At 40.5% G+C, this 23,276-nt stretch overlaps 1 protein-coding gene across 1 annotated transcript in view; it reads right to left on the reverse strand.

The window, feature by feature from the left end:
- LOC120842841 overlaps nucleotides 1-13,035 on the reverse strand; it is a 53,850-nt gene extending 40,815 nt beyond the window's left edge. The window contains exons 1-2 of the mRNA XM_040214027.1: nucleotides 12,984-13,035; nucleotides 1,786-1,874 (exon numbers count right to left, since the gene is read on the reverse strand). Of these exons, the coding sequence (XP_040069961.1) occupies nucleotides 1,786-1,874; nucleotides 12,984-13,035 (141 nt within the window). The remainder of the gene's footprint in view (nucleotides 1-1,785; nucleotides 1,875-12,983) is intronic.
- Between the last annotated feature and the right edge of the window lie 10,241 nt (nucleotides 13,036-23,276).

Raw genomic sequence — 23,276 nt, forward strand, 5'->3', positions numbered from 1 at the left:
GTCTTAGCGTTTTTAACTTAATGCTTGAAAGCATTTGAGACAATGTAGTAACTCATCTAATGTATGAAGGTATGCTACTTCTTGGCATTCTAAAGTGAATAAAAATAGTAATGGGACGTTAGAACATCTCATAGAGTTTACTGTTGAAAATAGTGTAGTCTTCATTCAGAGAACTTGATTTATGTTTATGCTGGAAATCTATAAATATTTATTATGGATCCTAATGTGTGTTCAAAACTTTTATGAGAATCATCTTAATTTGTTTCTTAACTTTCATGAATCGTTGCGCAAAATACAAGTCATAAATCAAAACGACCACGTGGTCACATATCTTATCAAAAACATTGATCCATAACAAATACGCCATTCCTGACAAATCACTACACGCCTTTAATATTTTCTAACTTCTAAAAAACGGTCTGACGAATAACCTGCATCTTTTAATACAAACAAAACTAACGTTCAGCAGTTGGTAATATTCAGTTTCAATTCGAACATAACGAGTTAATAATATATATTTAAATTTTCCCGAATAAAATGTGTTCATGGCTGGCACTCACTTGGCAGACTTAATATTACAATTCCGCCAACGTTACTATGTAAGGTGATTTGCACGTTCCTTAATTGTCTAACTAAGTTAGGTGTTACAGATGTCAGCTTTCCGTCTCTGAACTTCAACTGTAGTCATGAATGACGATATAGCACAGATCGTGGAAGTGTAGATATATAATTATCTCTCACTTGTGTGCCTTCGTCTCCTTGTCGTCTTATCTATTTACTTAATTTGCGAACTCCCGAAAACGTTTGCTTCCCAAAAATAAACTCAAACAGCATTTCTAAAAAAATCGTATTGCATCTTAGTCAGATGAATATGCTTACATCCAATGTTTGTGCATTGTTGTCGCCAGTGGTTTGTGCATTTTTTTGTAATGATCCGTATCTAAGAAATACCCTTTTGACGTTTCCCAGCCTACAAACGAGCTGTTTGTTAACAAAGGAAGAAAGCGCGAGGTTTCTGAACTCAGCGGCTACTTTCAGAACTTTCTCTGGTGATAAACTGCGACATTAACCACCATCATTGCAAGCCGTGTTCGTCATTGCCATGGTTGGAGTAAGCTGGGGAAGAAAATAAAGTAGGTGGTGTGTCTTTCGGATGTGTGAACCCGAATTGATCGAGTGATATTTGCTGTTATTTAGAAGTCTGAAGAGTTTTTTCGTCTTTGTCTTTATAATTTGTAATCTTTTTATTTTTGAAATTAAGCTTTGCAACATCTTAGTAAGGACGTACTTACACAAACGAGATTACTGCTGCACACCTCCGTCGTTTAAGAGTGTGCGGCATTCTCTGTTTCTTAATTTATATAGCATTGCAAAAATAAAAAAAAAAAACAGCCCAGATGTTCCGTGCGCGAGTAAAAACTTTTACTGAGACGAAACTTCTTTCAAAAGTTAAACTGTATTACAATACCTAAGAGCATGACTCTTATGTTGAATTGTTACCAATTTCAGGTTCGCCACACAGCATATTGCATGTGATAAATGCAACCAGGATCTATAAATGATAACTGTACTTTGACAGAACTACAAAACCTGTTTAGATGCGATAGGTCAATCAGCTTGTTTCTGTGCGCGTTGCACACCCATTTAAGGATATTTTTACAAAACTCAAGCTCTAACTGGAAAATCATTTTCAAAACTTGATACTTTATTAAGAAAAAAAACCGTCCCTTGACGTTATAATATTGTTGTGCTTATAATATTTGTTTTTTGATTTGTCAGACTCACCCCCTGTCCTGTAAGATTGCATGCAATCTCTCCTCCTTCTTTGATAAGCTCTATGCAGCTGTTGTTGGCATAGTTTAGCCAGTTGAACCCTGAAAAAGATGTTTGGTACGAAAGTCTTAAGCTTTGTTTGTATACACCTAATCACTGAGTACTACGCTGTAATTAATAAGAGTCACAGTTGGTGGTTTTACGTGCCTAACCAACGACGGGCATGTCGGACGCCCGAGTGAAAAAACTGAGCATTAATTTCTAACTCATGGTAATTTGTTCACGTGGAACCAAACGTTCCATCATAAGGCGTCTTCTCCGTAAAAAGCCCCTTTTAACTTGAGGGAACCTGGAATGATATTAGAACCCGGAAACGGGGACTCACACGCTGGCGCATTGCCTAAAACCCACCGAGGCAGTACTACGCTAAATATTATGCGGTACAGACAGAACATATTTAAATATCAGATATATATTTGTATATGTCCGAACATTCAAACTCCAATGAGCAGTCGGTCAAATTGAATGCGAAATGACAGCATTTGCGCAGGCGAGGTGCTGTAAGTTTACTATGAATACTTCAACCCGGGACTGGGGCCGAGAAAGGAATATATTTACAGTGAAAAACGAAATAAAAGGGAGAGAGAACGATTTTTACTGTCGCCTTTTCTTCCAGTGTGAAAAAAATGTATTCCTCCTGCCCCAGCCTCGGGTTTAAATTATCGAAGTAAGTTGCATTTAACTTTCTGAATCCCACTATACGGGAAACTTCAGTATTTTAGCTTTATATACTGGTATTGCAGTGTGGTAGCTGATGATGAAATTACGTTATTGTTACCCTGCTAGAGCGTGAAAGTTTTTACCCAAAATACAAGGTAGTATTTCTTTCGTTTTTTGGCAGATTTCTTTAGCCTATACATCACTCTAATCGCAACATTTAAGCTTTTAAATAAAATATTAAAAAATCAACTTTATCAGTAATAAAATACTAAAATATACATACTGTATCTAAACGGGCACACTAATCGGCTCAGGAATACTTAAATATTAATGCGAACACATTAACTGTCTGATGGAGCGAGACGACGTCATCAAATTTGATGTCGCGCCAAATGGCACCTAAACTCCTTTCACTAAGTGAAGCCGCAATCAGATGGCTCCCTGCTTTGAATCCGGGCAAAAGTCCTAGCCAATAGGCGCCAAGTTTCCCTTCTCCCAATGGAGCGAATTGAAGCCGAAATCTGATGGATTGCCATTGGAATCCCATTAGCTGGCGCGCGTCATAGTTTGAAGAAACGATAATAATAATAATAATACAATCGTCTGTTTTCACTCCAAAGTAGTGTGTAGAGCAGAGAAAAAAGTTGCAGTTGCAGCTTGACAGGCCCCTGCCCCCCAGCACTTGACATAGAGTACACAATGAAATTCAAACTAAATAATCACTCAAAGCACAGCAGAACATTTAAAGTCTAACCGACGAAGAGGTAGAGTGACAATAATACAGACATAAACACACAAAAATATATATACCGGGTCAAGTAATAATCAAGTAATGATAACGCAATTATTATAACTGGTGAATCAGCATAAATAACACACTATACATGCAACCTGCCATACATACACACATACATACATCACATACATGCCTACATACCTGGACAAGCAAAACATAAGGTGATGAAATTGCAGACATCATGATGCACACAAAAAAAAAAACATACGTACATACTATACAACAAGGTCACACAAGAAAAATACTACGGCGAGAAACCATATAAGCATAAAGAAAAATTCGAAAACGTCGTATCAGTAAAATATGAAATGGAACTTCAGGGACTATTTTGTTGATGTTTCGGGTGTAATGCTTTGTTTTGCGAGGTTGTTAAGGAGAACAGCCAAAGTATGAAGTATAGATTGATGTCCATACGAGGTTCTGACGGTTGGTATTTTCCAGATTTCGGGCTATCTTATATTATACGATGGTATATGTTTGATTAGATTAAATATTTCTAGCAGTGGTGCGTTGTTTATTGTTACTGCATTTTTGTAAAGAGAAACTAGTCTGAAATCATGCATTTTTCACACATTTATAATATTTAATTCATTAAAATACTTACGAGTTGATTTAAACCATGAAACGTTAGTTATAATACGTAGAGCCCTTTTTTGTGCGACGAGTAACTTTAACATGCTCTGATTTGTAGTTGTTCCCCATATGACATGACAGTAAGTGAGAGTCGGCAGAAACAAAGAATTATATAGGAGTTTTTTTTCTCTTTTGTGGCAAAATATGTCTATGTTTATTCATGAAGCCATTAAGTTTCTTTAATTTCATGCCAACGTGGTTTATGTGTTGGTACCACGTAAGATGTTCAGAGAAGAAAACATCCAGAGCTTTAATTTCCTGAACGAATTCAATATTATTTCCGCCCAAGCAAAGATTTGTAGACACACGTGCTATTTTATTTCTGGATCTAAACAATAAGGCCTTTGTTTTATTGGCGTTAATTTTTAAGCAGTTCAAGTCAGCCCATATTTTTGAGGAAGAGAGAAAATTGTCAGCAGAAACTATAAGTTTATCGGGGTCAGTGCCTGCAGAAAACAAGGTTATATCATCACCATATGCTATTGACTGTACTTCAGTATTGATATTGAAAATGTCATTCATATAAATAATAAATAAAAGGGGACCCAAGAAGCTGCCTTGTGGGACGCCTGATTTAATATCCTCAGTAGATGATAGGAATGAATTATGAGATACGCACTGCTTACGGTTTAGGAGATACGATTTAATTAGTGATAACATTGTTCCACGAACACCATACATGTCAAGCTTAGCAATTAAGATGTTATGATTAAAGTGGTCAAACGGCTTAGAAAGATCTATTAAAATGCCGAGTGAAACCAGTTTTTTTTTTTTCAAAAGCTTCAATAATTATCCCTTTCTGCTTTATGAGCGCAATCTCAGTCGACATATTTTTCCGGAAACCAAACTGTGGATTAGACAACAACATATGCTTGTTAAAAAAGTTAATTAAGGGTGAATGAATGATTTTCTCAAGTCCCTTAGAAAATACTGGAAAAATAGAAATAGGCCTATAGTTGGAGAGATTATTTATATCGCCTCCTTTATGAATCACGGTTACTTTAGTGGTTTGCATTCGTAAAGGAAAGGTACCTGTTTCTAGCACTAGATTAAATATGTGTGTGAGTATAGGGGCAAGTAAATCTAATACGTATCTTATTGGCTTTATTTCGAAATCATCTATGTCACGAGATTTACTGTTTTTTAAGCTATGAAAGGTATTGACAACCTCGTTTTCGCTTGTGGGAAAAGAGAATAAGGCGTCACTTACACGAGCATGAGTGGTTATGTGATTTCCTGTCAACACAGTATTCCTAGCGGGGACCAAATTCGCAAACTATCTATTAAAAGCACTGGCTAAACTCTCCCCATCGTAGTCTGTTCCGTTCAGAATTATTTTTTGGATGGTCGACTCAGCAACTGGGTGCAAAACGTTTCTGAGTCGCTTCCACAAAATATCTCCCTGTATAGTTTCGTTAAACAGTTTATGATAGTAGTTCCTTTTTGCATGTTTTAACTTTGAATTTAATTTATTTCTGTAACGGTTATAATTTTCCAATGATTTTATGTCCTTTGTTCTAATAAAAGTGCTAAATATCTTGTTTTTGATATTTATTTTTGCAGTAATTCCGCGGTAATTCACGGCTTACGGGATTTTTTATTTTTCTTTACTTTTTTGTACGGAGAGTTTCGGTTATATATTTCGACAATGATCTCAATGAACTTGTTACACGCTGTGTCCACAGTTTCCTCGTTCGAAATGTAGTACCAGTCAACGCAACGAATATCTTCACGGAACTTATCTAGCGTAAAAGTAGTGATTAGTTGAAAAGAGGGACATAGTTCTGGTTTGTGTTGTTTCCTAACAATTTTGGTAGAAGGCAAAAAACTTGGAAAGTGATCACTAATGTCAGCAAGTATTGCCCCAGCGGTGATATGCGCCACATCACGATTTGTGATAGAAAGATCAATTGTTGTAGAGGAAGAGCATGTAACACGTGTCGGTATACTAATGACGTTGTGAACAGATAATACTTCTAACAAGTTCATTAATTCTGCTTGTGAAGCTGAAGGGGTCAATACATCACTATTAAAATCGCCACCTACATATAACATATATTTATGAACACAGGCAAAATCCACCAAAGTTTCAAAAAAGGTTATAAATCTGGAAAAACAGGCATCCGGCGACGATAAACAACACAATAGATGTTTGACTCATTTCTTATTGTGACTCGTAATCCACAGTTAGTACTGTAAATTGTGGTATCAACACCGAATTTACGATAAGGAAAGAGGGACATTAAAGACAAACAGACAAGACAGGTTGTCTTGTCTGTTTGCCTTTAATGTCCCTCTTTCCTTATCGTAAATTAATAACCAACACGCTCAAGCATCTACACTCAACACCGAAGTTGTAGGAAACTGAACTTGTAAAGAAACTCCACCTCCTCTATTATCTGTACGATTTAAATGAAAATATTGATAATAAGGGAGGGTGAAGTAGAATGATTCTTCATTGTGCCATGTTTCACTAAACATAATTACATCAAAGCTCCAACATTATTAAACAGCAGTTCAAGATCTTCAGTTTTGTTTTTCACTGAGAGAACATATAAGTGGAACAAATTTAGGTTATCTTTTTCGGTTAATTTATGCAAGTCAGCAGGGTCAACGTATGTGCTAGGCAGTTTGGGTTTTTCATATTGTTTTGTTTTAGGCGCTTACAATCTTTGCCACGTCATCGCTAGTTTGTATCCTGACAACAACCGTATTCTCAGCCTTCTTTGCAAAGATTTCACCGTTCCTAACCCACACATATTTCCAGTTCGATTCCTTTTTCTTTGCGACGGTTTGTTCTAGTAGCCTCTTAAGTTTGGGGCACAGGTGCTCATTGATGTAGATAGGCACTGTTAACGGAAGTCCTACGTCATGGGCCGTCAGCCTAAGGCGACGTGCCTTTTTTAGAATTGAATCCCGTTTCCATCGGTGCGTGAATTGTACAACTATGTTTTTGTTTTCCGGATTATTGCTGACAGCTACACGATGGCAGGTTTCGATGTCGGTATCCAGAATCGTCTCACCGATCCTATCACCAAACTTTGATTATATGGCGTAAAGGTTTTTATTTGGCTGCGTGGGGATTCCCTTGATCTCTATGTTAGCATTTCGGGAATATTGTTCGCAGCGGACAATCCGGGACGCTGTGTTGTTTAGCTCATTGGCGAGCTCATCACACTTGAGGTGCAACTTTTGATTTTGAGCTTTTAGCTCCTTATTCTCGGTGCAAATAGCTTTCAGTTCGTCCTTTATGTCCTCAAACTCCTTGTTCATAAACGTCATGCTGTTTTTAATTTCTCTTAGTTCTTTTCGAAAATCCCTTTCAAATATGTCTACGATGCTCCCATTGGGTGGTGCGCGTCAGTTTCAAGGAAGGCCACACATGGCGTTGCTGGCCACGTGCCGTCTGCGCGCCGGTAAAACGAAGCGTCGCAACCCCATGGCGCTACGGGCCCCGCACCGGCAAAACGGATACGGTGGCGCGCGCTCGGCGGCTTCTGCTCGTCTTGTCACCGACGAACGTGGCGCCGCCTCAAGCATGCACACATCGTCGGCGCCCGCCACCTCGGCAGTGACACAACCTGCCCGTAAACGCCAGTACACTGGAGAGAAACAAAGGGAGCGGAACAACGACATGCATGCTTTTGCATTCATAACTCATAAAAAGTGTTTAGGTGTGTGTACCTTGAGTTTCTTTATGTTGAAAATATGAATATTTGTTTGAAATAAATTGAATTGAAATTTGTTTCTTTCGGAACAGCAGCAAGGAACAGAGGATAAAGTCATAACTACCTGACAAAAAATATCTGTCCCTTTGAAGTTTGTGCATACCGTGCACAACAATCAAGCGAAACTATTCAGATCTACTATACAAATATTGCTGCACATGAAACAAAACAGAGATTCTATTTAGTATTCATACAGATCATAAATAAAAAAGAAGTTCTTATAATGAGCAAACAAATTTTGATTTGTTAAGAATTCTACAAGTAAATTTCACTGCCCATCCGAACTGCATTTACATTTTTTTCATATTTAAAACAATATATTTAGATCTACAAAGGCTCCTATAAAATATATGTGTGGTAGTGTTGATTTTCGCTTCCCATATTATGTACGAATTAGTGAAAGTCGTCACAAAGAATGCTTAAAGATGTATGTGTGCATTATATCACATGTGTTTATATCAAACAGCTTCTCTTCGTGAACGAGTTGTACTAGATTGAAATCACAAATCTTAGCTTTGAGTATTTCATGTTTTGCGAAAACAGTTTCTGTGGGCAGATTCTGTACATTTCCTAAATATTTTTTTGACAACCGCAACATGTTTTTAGGTCATACTATAGTAGGTTGTAAGCTTCTTGGTAGCCCATTCTAAAATACAGTAGCAACACTATTAATATATATATATATATATATATAGGTAAATGAAAACACCTCAGTTTTTTCTGCGTTCAATGTTAAACTCCTTTATCCTATATATATATATATATATACATATATATATATGTAATTTTAATCATGTGGGAATTAGATTTTTCTGTTTAATACAAACAACGAACTGCCCGAGAAGGCTCGGAGCTCAACTTATTTAGATGCACTTTTCATCAAAGCTTCTCGGTGAACCAGACATCAAATACCTTTTGCTGCTGGACTTGGTCTAGAGATGCATTAAAAATATAATTTTATATAAATTATTATCCTCCTTTTTATTGGTGCAAGCATTATAAATATTGTTTGTTCCGAACTTAGGTGCGTTATATTAATTTAGGGCATACAGCTAAGTCAGCCTGAGAGCTTTTTTTCGTGACCTATGGCATCGTTTCAGAAGAGGTAAAATGCTTTGGCCTCGTCTGGGCACAAAGCAATCTCAGGTGATCTTGGAAGAACTGCAGTGTAATTTATGTATAAAAGTAGCGATATGGAAGACTTGTGAGTCAAAATAATTTTATAGCGACATATCTGATACTGCGTGATACATCACCTGATATAAACTCATGTGATGTAATAAATACATACACCTTTAAGCATTTTTAACAAATTGACAGCGGTTTTGTACATACTTTTGTTATCAAAACCAGAGCTAATTGACTTATACTGTGCAGTTGAAGATTATGTAATAATATTGTCGGCTGTATAGTGCCGTAGTCTTTTTTAAAATATAGATAACATTTTGTGTGTACGTTTTATTTTAAATGTTTTTTCTATTGTTGTTTTGCCTGAAGAACCTCAATTTCCATTGATTTACCTTTTTGAAAATTAGATAGAAATTTATTTAAAACATGATTCGTTGAGGATAACTTTTGTAATCTGTTCTAAGGAACTGTCTTCAAACTATTAATGAAATATGTGGAAAGTCAAATTTGGTCAGTAGATTTTGTATATATGCCTTGCCTTCTTTGAATACCGGTGAAACTCTAGCAATTTTAAGCATAAGCGATATTCACCAGCTTCAAAAGTACAAATAATGAAATGAGCTAAACTGCTACTGATACCTTGGGACACATATTTAATAAATCATTGTTTTAAACCGCCTGCACAGCAGGCTAGTTCATTTTTATCTCCCCTTATAGGTGTGTGTATTGATTGAGGAGAAAATGACGTTTATATTATTTAGTTTCTATAGTAATATATGGTATTTTAAGGCAGCGTCAGGGTTCATTTTTAGTTAATAAGGGTAGCCAAGCTTTTAAGAAATATTCGTTTATTATATTGCAAAGTCCAGACCAACTCTCATCACCATTGACGTCATGTGTTTCCAGGAAATGAATAAGCTTCTTTGCTAGTGTGTTAACGGCATCCCATATCTCTTTGGGGTCATTCTAAATACGACAGAACAGGCGTTGGTGATATTCTCATTTCGCGTTTTTTTAAGCAGGAGTATGTTTATTTTGATATTTTTTAATGCTGCAAGAATATCTGGATCCCTAGACTGGAAGAAATCATGGCACCAGGGATGGGCAGTATTTCAAGTACAAGTATTTGAAATACATATTTCAAATACTGTGTGTATTTTGCATTTGTATTTCATTAAAATTGGGTAATGTATTTGACGTGTGTATTTAAATACTAAAACATGGGTATTTCAAATGCAATTGTAATTAAATACAATTTTGTGGCACAAAATACCTCGCTCTAATTTAAAGTCACTGTCCAGAGCAGGAAGAAAACTATGTTCTGCACCGAATGCAGTGTCCCTCAATCAAGTACAAACGTTTAGTGACTTTGTGATTATGGTGCTAGTCTAGGGCAAGAATAGTGACGAAATCGACGTTCACAGGCAGATTGGCTAAATAAGTGCCTGGGACAACTTGTGATGCTTTCCAGCTTGATTTCTATCCATATTTTTGCCTGGAACATTCTAAATGCGCGGGTCGTCCAGATTTTCGTAACTGGTGCGAGTTGCAACAATAACAGATTCTCTAGCTAGTGCTGCGCGTCTTGGTCGTCTCGGTTTTTGGGTGGTCTATGCCAAAGTGTAATGGACAAAAAAAGCTGCTTGAAGCTCTGTACTTATTTCACCTATTTCGTCCTAGCTGATTACATTTTTTTTTTAAATTATATTTCTATTACGTTACTAGAGCCTTGCACACTAACTCCCGAGTGTGCGATGCAAAATTACAATAAGATACCCAGAAAACCGTTGCGGATGCCTTGAACTCAATTACGCAAATTGTGAAGAATGTATTTGGAAAAGTATTTGGAGGAGACCAAATGCATTTGGTTCTATTTGTATCTTGTACTTAAATGCTTTTTTGGAAATGTAATTAGATTTGTAATTAAATACATTTTTGAAGAAGTATTGTGTATTTGTGTTTCGATGCATATTTGCATGTATCTTGCCCATCCCTGCATGGCGCAATATATTTTTTCTTTCATTCGTCTGTTTTAGGTAGTGGTGATCAAGGGTTTTCGCAGGCTATTTTTTACTTTAACTAGTTGCCTGCGTGAAAGCTGTGTCCTAACTCTGCTGACTGTTTTAAGAAAGTGGCGTACACAAAATTAAGGTCGTTATCTAAATATCCATTGCTCCAGTCTATTTTAACGTATAAGACGCGAAAAGCTGTCAACGATGCATTGTATATTTTATTGGTAAGTGGTCACTGAGTCCAATTGCGAAAATGCAAACGGAGACCTTATTAAGTCTTATATTAGGAATACAATCATTGAAAATTGCCGCAAGTTTGCACAGTCTATATGCTGGGCGGTGTCACCGTATTCAAACAACCACGAGTGGACAAGACACTTTTTTTATTAAAGTAATTTCAACTTCCAATTGGATTCAAGTTTTCATCACTCATAAATAAAATAAGTTTGGAAGTGGAAGCAACAAATTCAGGAATGTCCTCAAGAAAATAGAACAAAAAACGGCTTAGCTTCCAGCAGGAAACCTGCATAGTACACATACGACGTTTCCAGCTTAAAAGACAAGGCATTTCAAATTAGTAGTGATTATAGAAAACTCATCTAGTGCATGCCATGAAACTGTTGTTAACAAATAAATGGAAACACCACCTCCTTTTTTTGTTCTTCCTAGATTTGCAGAGCTATAACCAGTAAAACAAGGACACAATACAATACAATACAATATTTATTTTGCGTGCTTACCAACAGCCGGCTGGCCTTTGCGGTAAAGCACAATGTAAAACTTACATTTCCGTTACAAAAAATACATTCATAATCAAGCCGATTTTAAAATCATGCACATGTGTAAAACATATAGGGCAAAGTTGTACAAAAATATCAATGCCGCAATACTTCGTGTTAAGGACATGATGAATTCGTGATGCAGGTGACAAGTTAAGGTGGTCTGGATAAAACACTCTACGATTTCTGGAACTTGTGTTAACAGGAATGCGAAAATGTCAAGAAGCAAGCAAAGTAGAACTGTCTATTGATCCGTGAACCAACTTATGCAAAACCTTATGTTCAACGTATTTGGGCAACCATCTCTGCGTAGAAACCAGAACGTCGACATTAAGTAACAACGGCTCGGGGAGCAAGGTAAGATAATCTAGTTTATTGCTGATGTTTTATTTTTATTTTAAAGCAAATAAAACTTAAGCTATAATCAGTATCATAAAATGTTCGCTTAATTAAGGACTCTGTATAGCAATTATAATCAAACGAAAACGTAGCAATCGCGAAGTATATGCAAGGCTATCGAATGGTAAAGTTTCTCGGTCAGAGTGAATTACGTGATTATTTATTCGATATCGCTTTGGCCTGCAATTTTGATGTTTACCAATGTGTGATTTCTTAGTGTATACACCTTTCCTCTAACTGCCCAGACAGCTCTCCAGCGAGTCTCTCGCTTTCGGGCCAAGCCAAGGTTCCTGCACCAAGAACTGCTTGTTTTGCCTCGTCAAATGTTCGTTAACATGCTAGGGAGTGGCAAATCCGACTGCATAAATATCCGATAGCGTCAGCAGCATTTGTTATTACACTTTGCACGTAACGCGTTTATTTTGATAGCTGAAAGAAACGTAAGATGATGTTTTCTCGTGGTTTTTGTGAGCGGGAATCCAATGGGAAATATCAATACCAGCGTTCTCAAAAGTTCACCCACAAGGGCACCAATTTTTTCTTTATGGAGTCATTTTGTTCACCCCGTTATCCGGGCTGGCTTGACCTCCAGACTGTTTACCCTGTTCTGTTGTTCTAATTAATCCAGATTGTTATTTAGCTGCTGGTTCGCTCTTTTCAGCATCTGATTTGTTGTGCAAGGTATAGTATCTCCTATCGTATTTCTTCGGTCTCGTCCTGTATTATCTAGAGGTCATCAAAAGAGCTGCTATGATAAGTTACACCATTCTTCAGTCCTCTCTGTCTATGGCGAATTTATCTGCGAAGGTCATCGTCTACTTTAGTAAACTTTTTTGCGTCTTTATTCATGCTATATCTCGGAAGGGAGGAAACACAGTTTGCAGAACCATGCACACAAGCAGTTTTTTCTTTGGCCACAGTACACTAAAAAAAAAAAAGGTTCAGGGAAAGAAAATACATTATGGAGAACTCAGTTTTGTTAGAAACAAGAAGCAATTTGTTTTGTCTTTCTTACCATTGGTTGTTTCAGTTACAATGAGCGCCGTGGTAAAAAGTATGAGTAGCATTTCTGTTTATTTCTTAGGAACAGTTAAGCCCCAACCGTTGGATTCTGAAAAAAAGAAAGCTCATGCTTAGCAAATACTGAGAACTCAGGGCGAGATGGCTAAGCGGATTCCTGTCCCCCTGCAATTTGCTAGCCATCAACCTGTGTACCGCTTGCAGACCTCTGCCAAATTTCCAAATTTAGCATTTTAAGTTTACTTTTAGTCAAAAACACATCTGGAAAAATAAATTCATACAAAAAAGGCTTATAAGTAAAATAAAAACCTTATACATTTTCAATCGCCGCAGATGTGAATACTAAGTTTTCATGCACAATGCATTGATATGTTAAACAAAGACCATCATTCCCATCTGGGCTTGCACCGACAGGTGATCCTCGTTCTAAAAACAAATGGCTCTTTGATTAATTTTGACCTCAACTCGAGGCACCTCTAGACACAGACCGAAGCAGCACTGTCGACACCCCAGCGTGTTGAATCCTGCCGAGGTATTCAGCGAAATGACGAAAATGCGTGTGCTTTTGAAAGGGATACAATAGTGCTGTGATATACTTGCGATAAAAAAAATGATTTCACTGAGAAGTTCTAAACTATTATACTAGCCTACATATTACAACTCAACACTGCCATGTGATAGTCATTCAGGCGCCTCCCTATAAAAAGGACAATCTATTCCTTACAATCATATTGATTCTAGTGACACTTGTTCACTAGAAGCTGAATATGTTAATGTTCTCCTTTGAACCTGTAATCAAGTTACAGTAAGCCTCAGCGCCTAACGACGGTTGTAATGACCAGCCTCTCTCATCCGGCATTCCAACGACATTCTAAAGGTGCTCTCAGCGAGTGCACGGCATATGGACCAAAGGATGTAGGTGATGCAGTTTCTGCAGCCTCCCAGTATGAGTGAGAAAGAATGGAATGTAGGGGGATGCCTAAACTGGCCCAATTACTGGAATTGGCCGACCGGCCATCTTAACCTATGGGGGTTTCTACTTAGGGACGGAGAAAGACCGGACATTTCGAAAAGAAGGAAACTTTCGCTACGTAGACCTCTCTGATAGGATCCTTACGTCTCCCTATAGGAAAAACCAGCATGAAAATCAAACTGGTCAAGCTGATAACTACGCTGGACCAACTGGTTAAAGTGGTAGTCAAACTGGTTTAACTAGCAATTAAGCTGGTTTAAGCTGGGCAAGCTCGAATTTAAGCTGGTCATTCTGGTTTAGGTAAAGACCAGCATGGTCTAACTAGAATCTCGTTTTAGATTTAATCTGGTATCTGGCGTAGCTGGGCCTCAGTCTGGTCGTAACTGGTCAAACTGGTCTTCCATAGAGCCAATGTGGTCAAGCTGGGAGACAAGCTGGTGAAGCTGGTCGAACTCATAATTGTGGTGGTCAAACTGGTCTTGCTGGGAGCGCGCACGCCAAGGTCCGCTAGAGATGGTCGAAATGGTATTGCTGGGAGCGCGCGCGCCAAGGTCGGCTTAAGATGGAACGAGGCCACGTCCTGTTTTTTGTCCTCTCGTTTTTGGTAGACGACCGGGCGTTTCAGGCGCGCTTCCAGCTGCTATTGTGTGCGAGAAGAGAGAGAGAGAGTCGTAGGAACGGAGAATTTGAGGTACGTTTGGCTGGCTTGGGCAAATTTTCGAAGGGACGGCTGTGTGCGCCTTTATTTGGAGACTACTTGAACGACGGAGCAAGCGAAGTGGGTTTTGAGGAGAAAGCGAGCGGCAGTTAGTTTAGTGCGAGAAGAGGTCGGACGTCCCAACTGAGGCGTAGCTTCGTGTCTAAGAACGTGTGTGTGCTCGTGAATGACGGTGGTGCCGAGGAGTATCGCCAATGCCATCAGCCACAGGGATTTCGTCGCCTCTGGCGACCACGCAAAAGGCCGCCTCGCCCCCATTACTGGCAGGACCCAGGTTCGCTTCTCTCATCAGTGTAGTATTTTCTTTTGCTATTGCCTGTTTTTGGCGTGTGTCTCGTATTTTTCGTGTTGAGAGATAAGCAATCTGCTTTTATTAATATTGCTTTGCACTGAGAACTACTGTCTCTGCGTCGGTTAGTACTGAGCCAGCGCCGAGGATATGTAGCATCTGAGCTTATGTGAGCAGGCCGCAAGTGCGAAAAAAGTGTGTATTAATTTAAAAAGGTTAAACTGGTTGTGAAGTCCACCAGCACCACCAGTTTATCCAGCATGACCAGCGTGTTAAACTGGGCATGCTGGGGCAATAACCCAGCTTGAAGTTGGGACCAGATCAACCAAACTGGGCATGCTGGGGCAATAACCCAGGTTGAAGCTGGGACCAGCTTAAGCTGGTTTTTTCAATAGGGCTGTAGATATGTCAATGAACACTGCTTGGCTATTGAAGACGTCCTAGCTCCAAACGCTCCTGTCGGTCCTTCTGCCCAACATCCGCTTCCCTGCCGAGGTCCACACATGAGGTTGCCCGCTTGGTTCGAACATAAACCCAATCCGTTATTAGAATTTTTAGCACAACACCAAACTATGGCACAATTTCCCTGGCTGGCTAGTAGCGCGAGGTCACTACAACGCCACCACGCAAGATTTAATTGCACTCGCTTTAACCATGGTCGTCGTGCTTCATTTATTATCAGAGAAGCATATAGAAAATAACTTTGGCAGTTGGTAGACTCCATACGGTTGTACGGCAATCCTCTCTAGCGTCGCCATCACTCGGCAATAATAAAATCGGTGCACATTCAAACAGAAGCAGGTGAAAGATAAAAAGGCTAGTAATCGATTTGCGCAACCCTCACGCGAAACCTGATAGAGTGAAGTACGTATAGCGCTATTATAATTATGCAAATTGAGAGAATTAATGTTTTCCCCCAAAACGTTTACCGCGTTGCGCCGAATAATCATACATGAAAAAGATTAGACAGTGTCACGTACATGCTACCAGATGTATTCATAGTATACCTTAAACTTAATCTTTACCAGATTTAAAACGTGCCTTCTTTTCGATCTCGCTGAGTTAATGTGTCAAAAAAGCGTTTCGTAGATCTACTATGATTGTATCATGTACTAACTTAAAAAAATTTGAGGTAATTTTCAGACTCCACACCGTGATACTCCAGCTGAATTATGAAACCTGTACCGGGCAATAATTACATCCACGTCCGTAAAACATCGTAATTTTTTGTGATCGTGCAACACCTGCGATTTCTGCTTTCATTTTGGGTTTGACATCAGAAGCCTACCAAGTGGTTGAGCAAATAACGAAGGTCATTCATTGCAGATGGCTTCACCCATATCGCACGTCCGGTAGGTCTTTGTTATCATAATTATTAGACTCGAACTATATTTGGTAGATCTTTAGGCATCTGAACGTGACGGCTGCGTACCCTAGATGGTTTAGCGTAAATTAACAATACTTCACACCACTCCACACCAACGACTTCAGGGTTTGAAGTTTAAAAAAGGGGAGATAAGGGTTGGGTGTTAAGGTAGTTGCTCTTGGTTCACTTTTTATTTTGTCCCAACTAGTTTAGCTAAGATTGCTTCCTTCCGTAACGAGATTGAACAAGCGTTTTATTTGATAACATTCATGTGACGAAGAAAAGTTTTCATGGGTGCCTAATAGTGCAGAACCTCGGCGAATCATATTTCTTGTATTTGGTTCTAGCTAAAATGAAACTGTAGAAGTATTTGCTAGAATTAGACTGTTGAAATTTTGTATTCAGCGTGCCTTGTTCTGGTCCTAGGGGCGCGAGTCCGTAGCCCATGTTTTTCTTCTGCCTTCTGTCTACATAAAAACACAGTATATCCTGTCAGTAGAACTGCACTTTTCCTAGTGCAGCAACGGAGCTTGACCAGCTTCGAAGCGACTGGTCCTTGGTATTGTTGGGAGAGGGGCAAATTGTTTTAATCATGTCTGAATAAACACGTTTTTATCAATAGACCTTGCGGAAAAAAACGCACCCCCTTGCGCCTTCTCCGGCTCCCCTTTGGGAATAATGGGAATCCTATGTTCACACTCAGGGACGTGTTACGTTTGCGGCTTGGTTCGGCGCTGTCGACGGCGTGTTGCTTCTACAAGTCACTCTAGGCAGAGACAATGAACAAATATATACTCGACTTTATTTGGCGTCCAACCTTGTAAGTTCCTGTGAGCTTCATATTCTTAATCTACTAACAATCTGTGCTTTCCCAAACCACAATCAGCCTTGTCGGTAACGGTCGAGGGATAGGTCTCGAGCATTCGGCTGGTGTGCTTGTTGTATTCGAGATTATGTTTACTTGCCGAAGAATGCTAGCCCTGTCATAGTAGTTCAAATGGTAGTAGCAGTAATAGTAGTATTAGTAGTAGTAGTAGTCGTAGTAGTAGTAGTAGTAGTAGCAGTAGTAATAATAGTAGTAGTAGCAGTTTTAGTAGGAGTAGTAGTAGTAGTAGTGATAATAGCTATAGGAGTAGTGTTAGGAGTTTACGATAATAAGTAACATTGGGAATGAAGTGAGCAAAGTCGTGATATTTGTTTTCGAGGGCATACACATGAGCGTTCGACAGCCAACCGCCGCTTAGAAGAATGCACCGTGGCGGTGGCGCATTTTCTCAATTGCAAAGCCTAGTTGGCCAAACAATCGGCGGTTACGACTAGGCGCGGTGACAACTTGATGCTCAGATTAAATTAAAACTCATTCAGCGAGGCCCAAGTTGCCTTCACGTATATGACGGGCGACGCGTTGAACAGAACTCCTTCAATAGCCGCCTTTTTTGGAGGTAAACAAGTATGGTCTGTTTCTCCTTTCTTCTGTCTCTTTCCGACGAGCAGATCGTCATTGCTCTAGACAAGAGAGTAGAAACCACCGACGTCTTGTGACTCGTTGGGTGGTTTGAGCCAAAATCAAGGTAGCGTCCGGTGTGTGTTGGCTTCCTGTAGATTGTGAATCCCAGCTTGTCTGCTTGCCTTTTCACCAGAGCTATTAAAAAAACGGCTATTCAATGAGTTTTGTTTAACACGTCGCCCGTCGACAGTGCTGCACGCGCAATAACCATGGATCGTCGGGTGACACACAGCCCCGCCCCATCGCGCGCATCAACGTCCCCTATGTAAAGAGGCGAGCGAGACTCTGGCGGGCGTGCTCCGAAAAGGAGGGATCCAAGTTGGGCACAAGCCAGTGTCAACATTAGGACGGCTTTTGCCAAGGCCAAAAGATCGCCTCCCAAAAAAGAAAGCACAGGGCATGGTCTATAAGATTGTCACAGGAAGGCGGTAGGCCTCCCGAGTGACGGTGTGAAAGAAGGGGACCGCTGACCGAGCGATAGGGCCACGCTCTTGTGGAGAGTCTTACCAAAAAAAGAGACGGAGGCGTTTGTCGGATATATAAATGACGTTTAATTTGACAGGGGTTTAGTAGATAATTAGGCGCTATATAATATGCAAAAATCACGTAGACATCAAACGGCAGATAGCACAGGTACACACAGTATAACGGTTTACAATTTCATGCTCGGGGTTGCTTAGACAGTACTAGAAAAATACTAAGTTTAAGAGAGTCCTAATGGTAAACTAGAATAGGAGAATAGGTGAGTGCAAAGAAAAAGTCTCATCTGGCGTAGAGGTGCTGGCGTCTCCCTGCGCGCTCCGTCCGAGGTGGAGAAATTCCGGCGGGTGGCTTGGCACACCGTGGGCGCGGCTCACTGGCCCCGCACGCCCACTTTTTGCGGTCGCACACTCACTGGAAGCTTCGTCCGGTGCCTGGCGTGGGGCCGTCGACAGGGTCTCGCCGCATCCCTCGACGTCGCGATGCGTCCGTCCGCCTTAGAGTTCTCTCTCGCACTGTCAGTCCTGGCGACCCCGCGGTTCCCGCACTCTCTTTGTTCCCACGGTAGGTTGTTGCCCCCTCGGTCTGACCCCTGACCCTAAAGCAGGGTTCGTCTAAACACTAAGACCCGCCAGGCAATTCGAGCGCTGACCAAAAACACATACAAACAGCGAGCCGCCAGCTCGCCTCGTAAATCTGGGGCTGCAGAGACCTGTGTACCCCCCAAAACCACTCTAGGTTGTGTATACGAAGAAACACCGAACATGCGGTCGCTTCAACGAAGCGCTCCCTGCGTAACCTGACACGCGCCTGGCTGCGACCTCATCCGCCCAAGGCGGTCGTTTACTTCACTGGCCATTATTCTTCCGCAGACGTCAGCACGACCCCAGTCGGTTTCTAGAACAGCCGGTTTCTGTGACAAAGATACCGTGTGCAGAGTGCCCCGCCGCCTACATCGGTGAAACTAAATATTTTCCCGAACGCATGCGCCAGCACCAGAATGATGCGCGCAATTTCGATCGCGAGCGTATCGCCGTCGCGAAACATTGTGAGCTATTTGATCATCGGATTGACTTCGGGAACGCACACGTGATATACACGGATTCACATATTCGAAAACGCCTGTTCTTGGAGTCGTGGCATGTCCTGAACACACCGGGGAATATTAACAGGTCCCTCGGGGCCTTACCATCTACTTTCGTCCATGGCCTGCCTCACGTTCACAAAATATCACATCGGTAGAAGAGGAAGGAGAGATCAAAGCTCGCGGTGTCCCATTCCATTTTCAGTCACCCTTGAAAAAGAAGTCGACCCCGAAACGCTGGAAACCCTTTGTTTCTAAACTTTTGGTTTGAGTTTTCCTTTTTTTGAATTGTTCCCCAAACCAGACAGATTTCTGTCGAAGACGTTTACTTTAAAAAAATGCAGAGTTGTATTTTGACCATACACGCGCATCCTAGCCTTCACTGTAGGTTTCAAAGCTGAAGTAACATCTTCAGATAGCATCAGAGCAATCAATACCTCGCCAGCTGTTGAAAAAGGACACAAAGATGCGCGTGTTTCTTTGTCTTCTTGCGTAGCTAGACATTGCACCCAAAGTTGAGTGATGGTGGGTTAGAGCACGCAATGAACCATCCTCCAAAATCCCGTCTCAACGTCCCCAGCTTACCCCTCCCGAAACCACTGTATAATTTCCCAAACCTTCAAGTTCTTACATTTTAAATAAAGCGCTTCATCGCATCCAGGAATTTCTTTATGATATTTGTAGCAGTTCACCTACTTAGACCAGACCCTGATATTTTTGTCAGTTAAGAGACATTTATTTGACATTAAAGTTTCAGCACAGCGGCTTTGCGACTGTGGTAGAAGGAAGAATATATATTGGAAAATTAAAAATTTAAACCTTCAATTTTTTCATAAACCTTGGGAGAGCAGAATGCGTCCTACGTGTATAATACACGCCTTATTATTTGCTACGCTTGGTAACGTGAAGTTTGGGTTGTTCCGAAAGCTGTACCCCCAAGGCCTTTTCTGATCTCCGGGTTTCCAAAACGGTAAATCTATTCAAGAGTTAAGTGTGTCGCGAGCACTCTTTAATTAGGAGTCGTATATAGTTCTGTTTATTTTATAACTTGTGCGTTTAGGACCTTGAATTCTCGGTGCTCGTGTATTGCCAGAAACCTCTTGCAGTAAATGAAGCCATCGCGTGGCACGATGGCTTGTCCCGCATTCTACGCTATCATTCGAGTGCTGCCTGAAGATGCCACATCATATGCCCACTGCTCTATCTCTTGGTTCGTTGTGGTTACGGTTCCGCTTTCTTGTTTCTAAATGGCAATAAAACCCTAGCCAGTTTTATTTAATTAAGGAAAAGAACGAAATAAAGTTGTCTTTTAACATGAAAAATCCAATCTATACATAAATTTATCTCAATCTGCAGATCCATTCTACGTTAACCGAGCCCAGAGTATACACTGAACTGCGCAAGAGGCTGCTACTTTCCTCAGGAACCAGGCCAATTGCCCTTTTTTCTTCTCTTATCAATATCGAAGCGTTTCCCCTGTGATTGAATGAGGTTGATCGGCACGGCCCTCGTAATATTCCAACTTTTCTAATCGAAGAGTAAACAATTCACGCACAGTGAAGGCGCCGTGATCCTGCATTTTTTCATTGCCTAATTGGCTGAGTTGACGATACAATCCCCACAAAGAAAACAAGCTCCGTGAGAATACAATTTAGCCGCTGATTAATTAAATCAACCACCCGATTGTAGCGTCGTCTGTGGTCGCAATAAAAGTCAAATAGAATATAAAAAGCTGGAACAAATATATATTACAGCCCAAGATCCGCCGACCGACTAAGATGATGTACTAATTGTGCTTAGCATTTGAATGTCGCCTCCACACTATGTAAGATGGTTTAAGTATGCGTAACCCGCGACGGTCACCTCCCGACAGACCGTGCTGAAGTAAGAATGACACGGCGCTTTGGACTGAGTATGAATCGCCCCCAACAGTTGCCTGCGGACTAAGTACTTGCACCGTTGGTTAGCTGTGTAGTGCATGTGCTGAAATAAGCGTGACAGGCAGCCAACGATCGCACGCGGACTAGGTATGCTGGACAAAGTATTACACACTGCTGCCAGTCGCCTGTCGAATAATTAACAATGACAAAGTATGACTCGCCGTCGGAATTCTATTGCGTTGTAAGTATACTGAACTAAATATGACTCGCTGCCCCCACTGATCTGTGGAAAAAGTATGCTGGACTAGTATAAAACAACAACGGCGGTCGCATGCAGACTATGCAAGACATCGCCGGTTGACTCTTGCGGATAAAATATGCAGATTAAGTGCGACTCTCGCCCGACTGTCGTCTGCGGAGTTAATAAGCTGGATTTAGTGTGACCTGTTTCCGATAGACGTCTTCGGTCTAAATATGATGAATTGAATATGATTCTCCGGCGAATTTTGCGCGCTGATTCGGTACGCTCTTCCAAGTATGACACTCCGCCGACGGATGCCTACGGAAAAAGTACGCTAGGCGAAGTATGGTGTTTGAAGTGTCCCTCGCTACGGAAAATCGCCTGCTAGCGCATGTGAACATCGGCGGCAAGTTTTATTTCGCATTTTTCTTCATCTTTCAATTATGTCCTCCTTGTGGCGCAGATACCAAGGTCCAGGTTTTGATTGCAACAGAGCTTCATGAAGAACCTCGCTGGATGTTAAATAGTTTTCTTTAGTCATGACAATGTACAGTAAGTTTTGACTGAGTATGACCTCTGTGTGATTTTGATCATTTTGCATTGCGTGCTTTGGACTATGCTTTTTGTGCCTAGGCCTACGTGTAACGCGTTTCGTCACACTCGAGCATTTCCCTTCTTGCATGGCATTCAGCCCATGAGCACATTGTGTAACAGCATAAAATGTAATCCCTAAAGACGGTGATTGTGAGATGAATCTAGGTGTAATCGCCCAACGAGACTGTGATCTCTCTCAATTTCCATGATCACGTTTCAGTGAAATCTCAATGTTAACGAAAAGCGACGAAACCGTGAAGACGGTTCGTGATCGACTGTCCACTAAACAAAAAATACATTTTTTATGCACCGGAAAACGTTTAGGGTTTGATAAAAAAAATACATGTTTCTAAATATGAGGCCATTTTTAGCCCTCGCGAAGTGATGAATATAATAGTTTATATATCCAGCTAGATTACAATGTAGGCCATCAGAAGTTAGTGTCTTTTGTACCATTTTTTTCAAAACGTGTCCGGAGAAACATATTGGAAATTTCAGTCTGTTAACCGTAGACATTACCGGATTGAAAATTGATCACAAATCGCAGCATTATCGTCGAGATGACGCCAATGGAGCCGTCAATTGTTACACAACGGCAACGCCGCACAATAACCCGAAGAATCTGAATTGAAAAAAGAAACAGAAAGAATGACGCGTTAACTCTCCTTAGATTTTTAAACAAATAAAAATTAACAATTTTTACCGAAATCACTTTACTGCCTGTTGCTGGAATGCGATAGCATCTGAGCCGTCTTATAGAGCGGCTCTCGAAAGGGTGCTTAACGCTTACTCTTCCCGACGAAACGTCATCTGCTCCTCCGAAGGGACTGTTGAAAACAACCGGATTAGGCAGTGCGGAAGGAAGCTCTGCCAATCTTTTCGACAATACATTTCGCCATAATTTGTATCTCATGGTTTGTTTCGCCTATAAGCGTAAGTTAAAAACACGTAATTGAGTAACATTAATCCGCACTCATTGGCTGTGCAAATAAAAAAAGATAAACATAAATTAAATGACAAAACAGTGCGCGTAACCCAAGTCATCAAACCAAATAAATGTAGATGCATCATATTTACTCTAGAGCACTTCCATACATATTTTGATCGGCAGCGCCGATAGCTCTTCAATTTATATCTAAACTATTTTCGCGTTTGA

The sequence above is a fragment of the Ixodes scapularis genome, unplaced genomic scaffold, assembly GCF_016920785.2.
Source record: "Ixodes scapularis isolate PalLabHiFi unplaced genomic scaffold, ASM1692078v2 PGA_scaffold7__128_contigs__length_106722199, whole genome shotgun sequence".
Lineage (NCBI taxonomy): Eukaryota > Metazoa > Arthropoda > Arachnida > Ixodida > Ixodidae > Ixodes > Ixodes scapularis.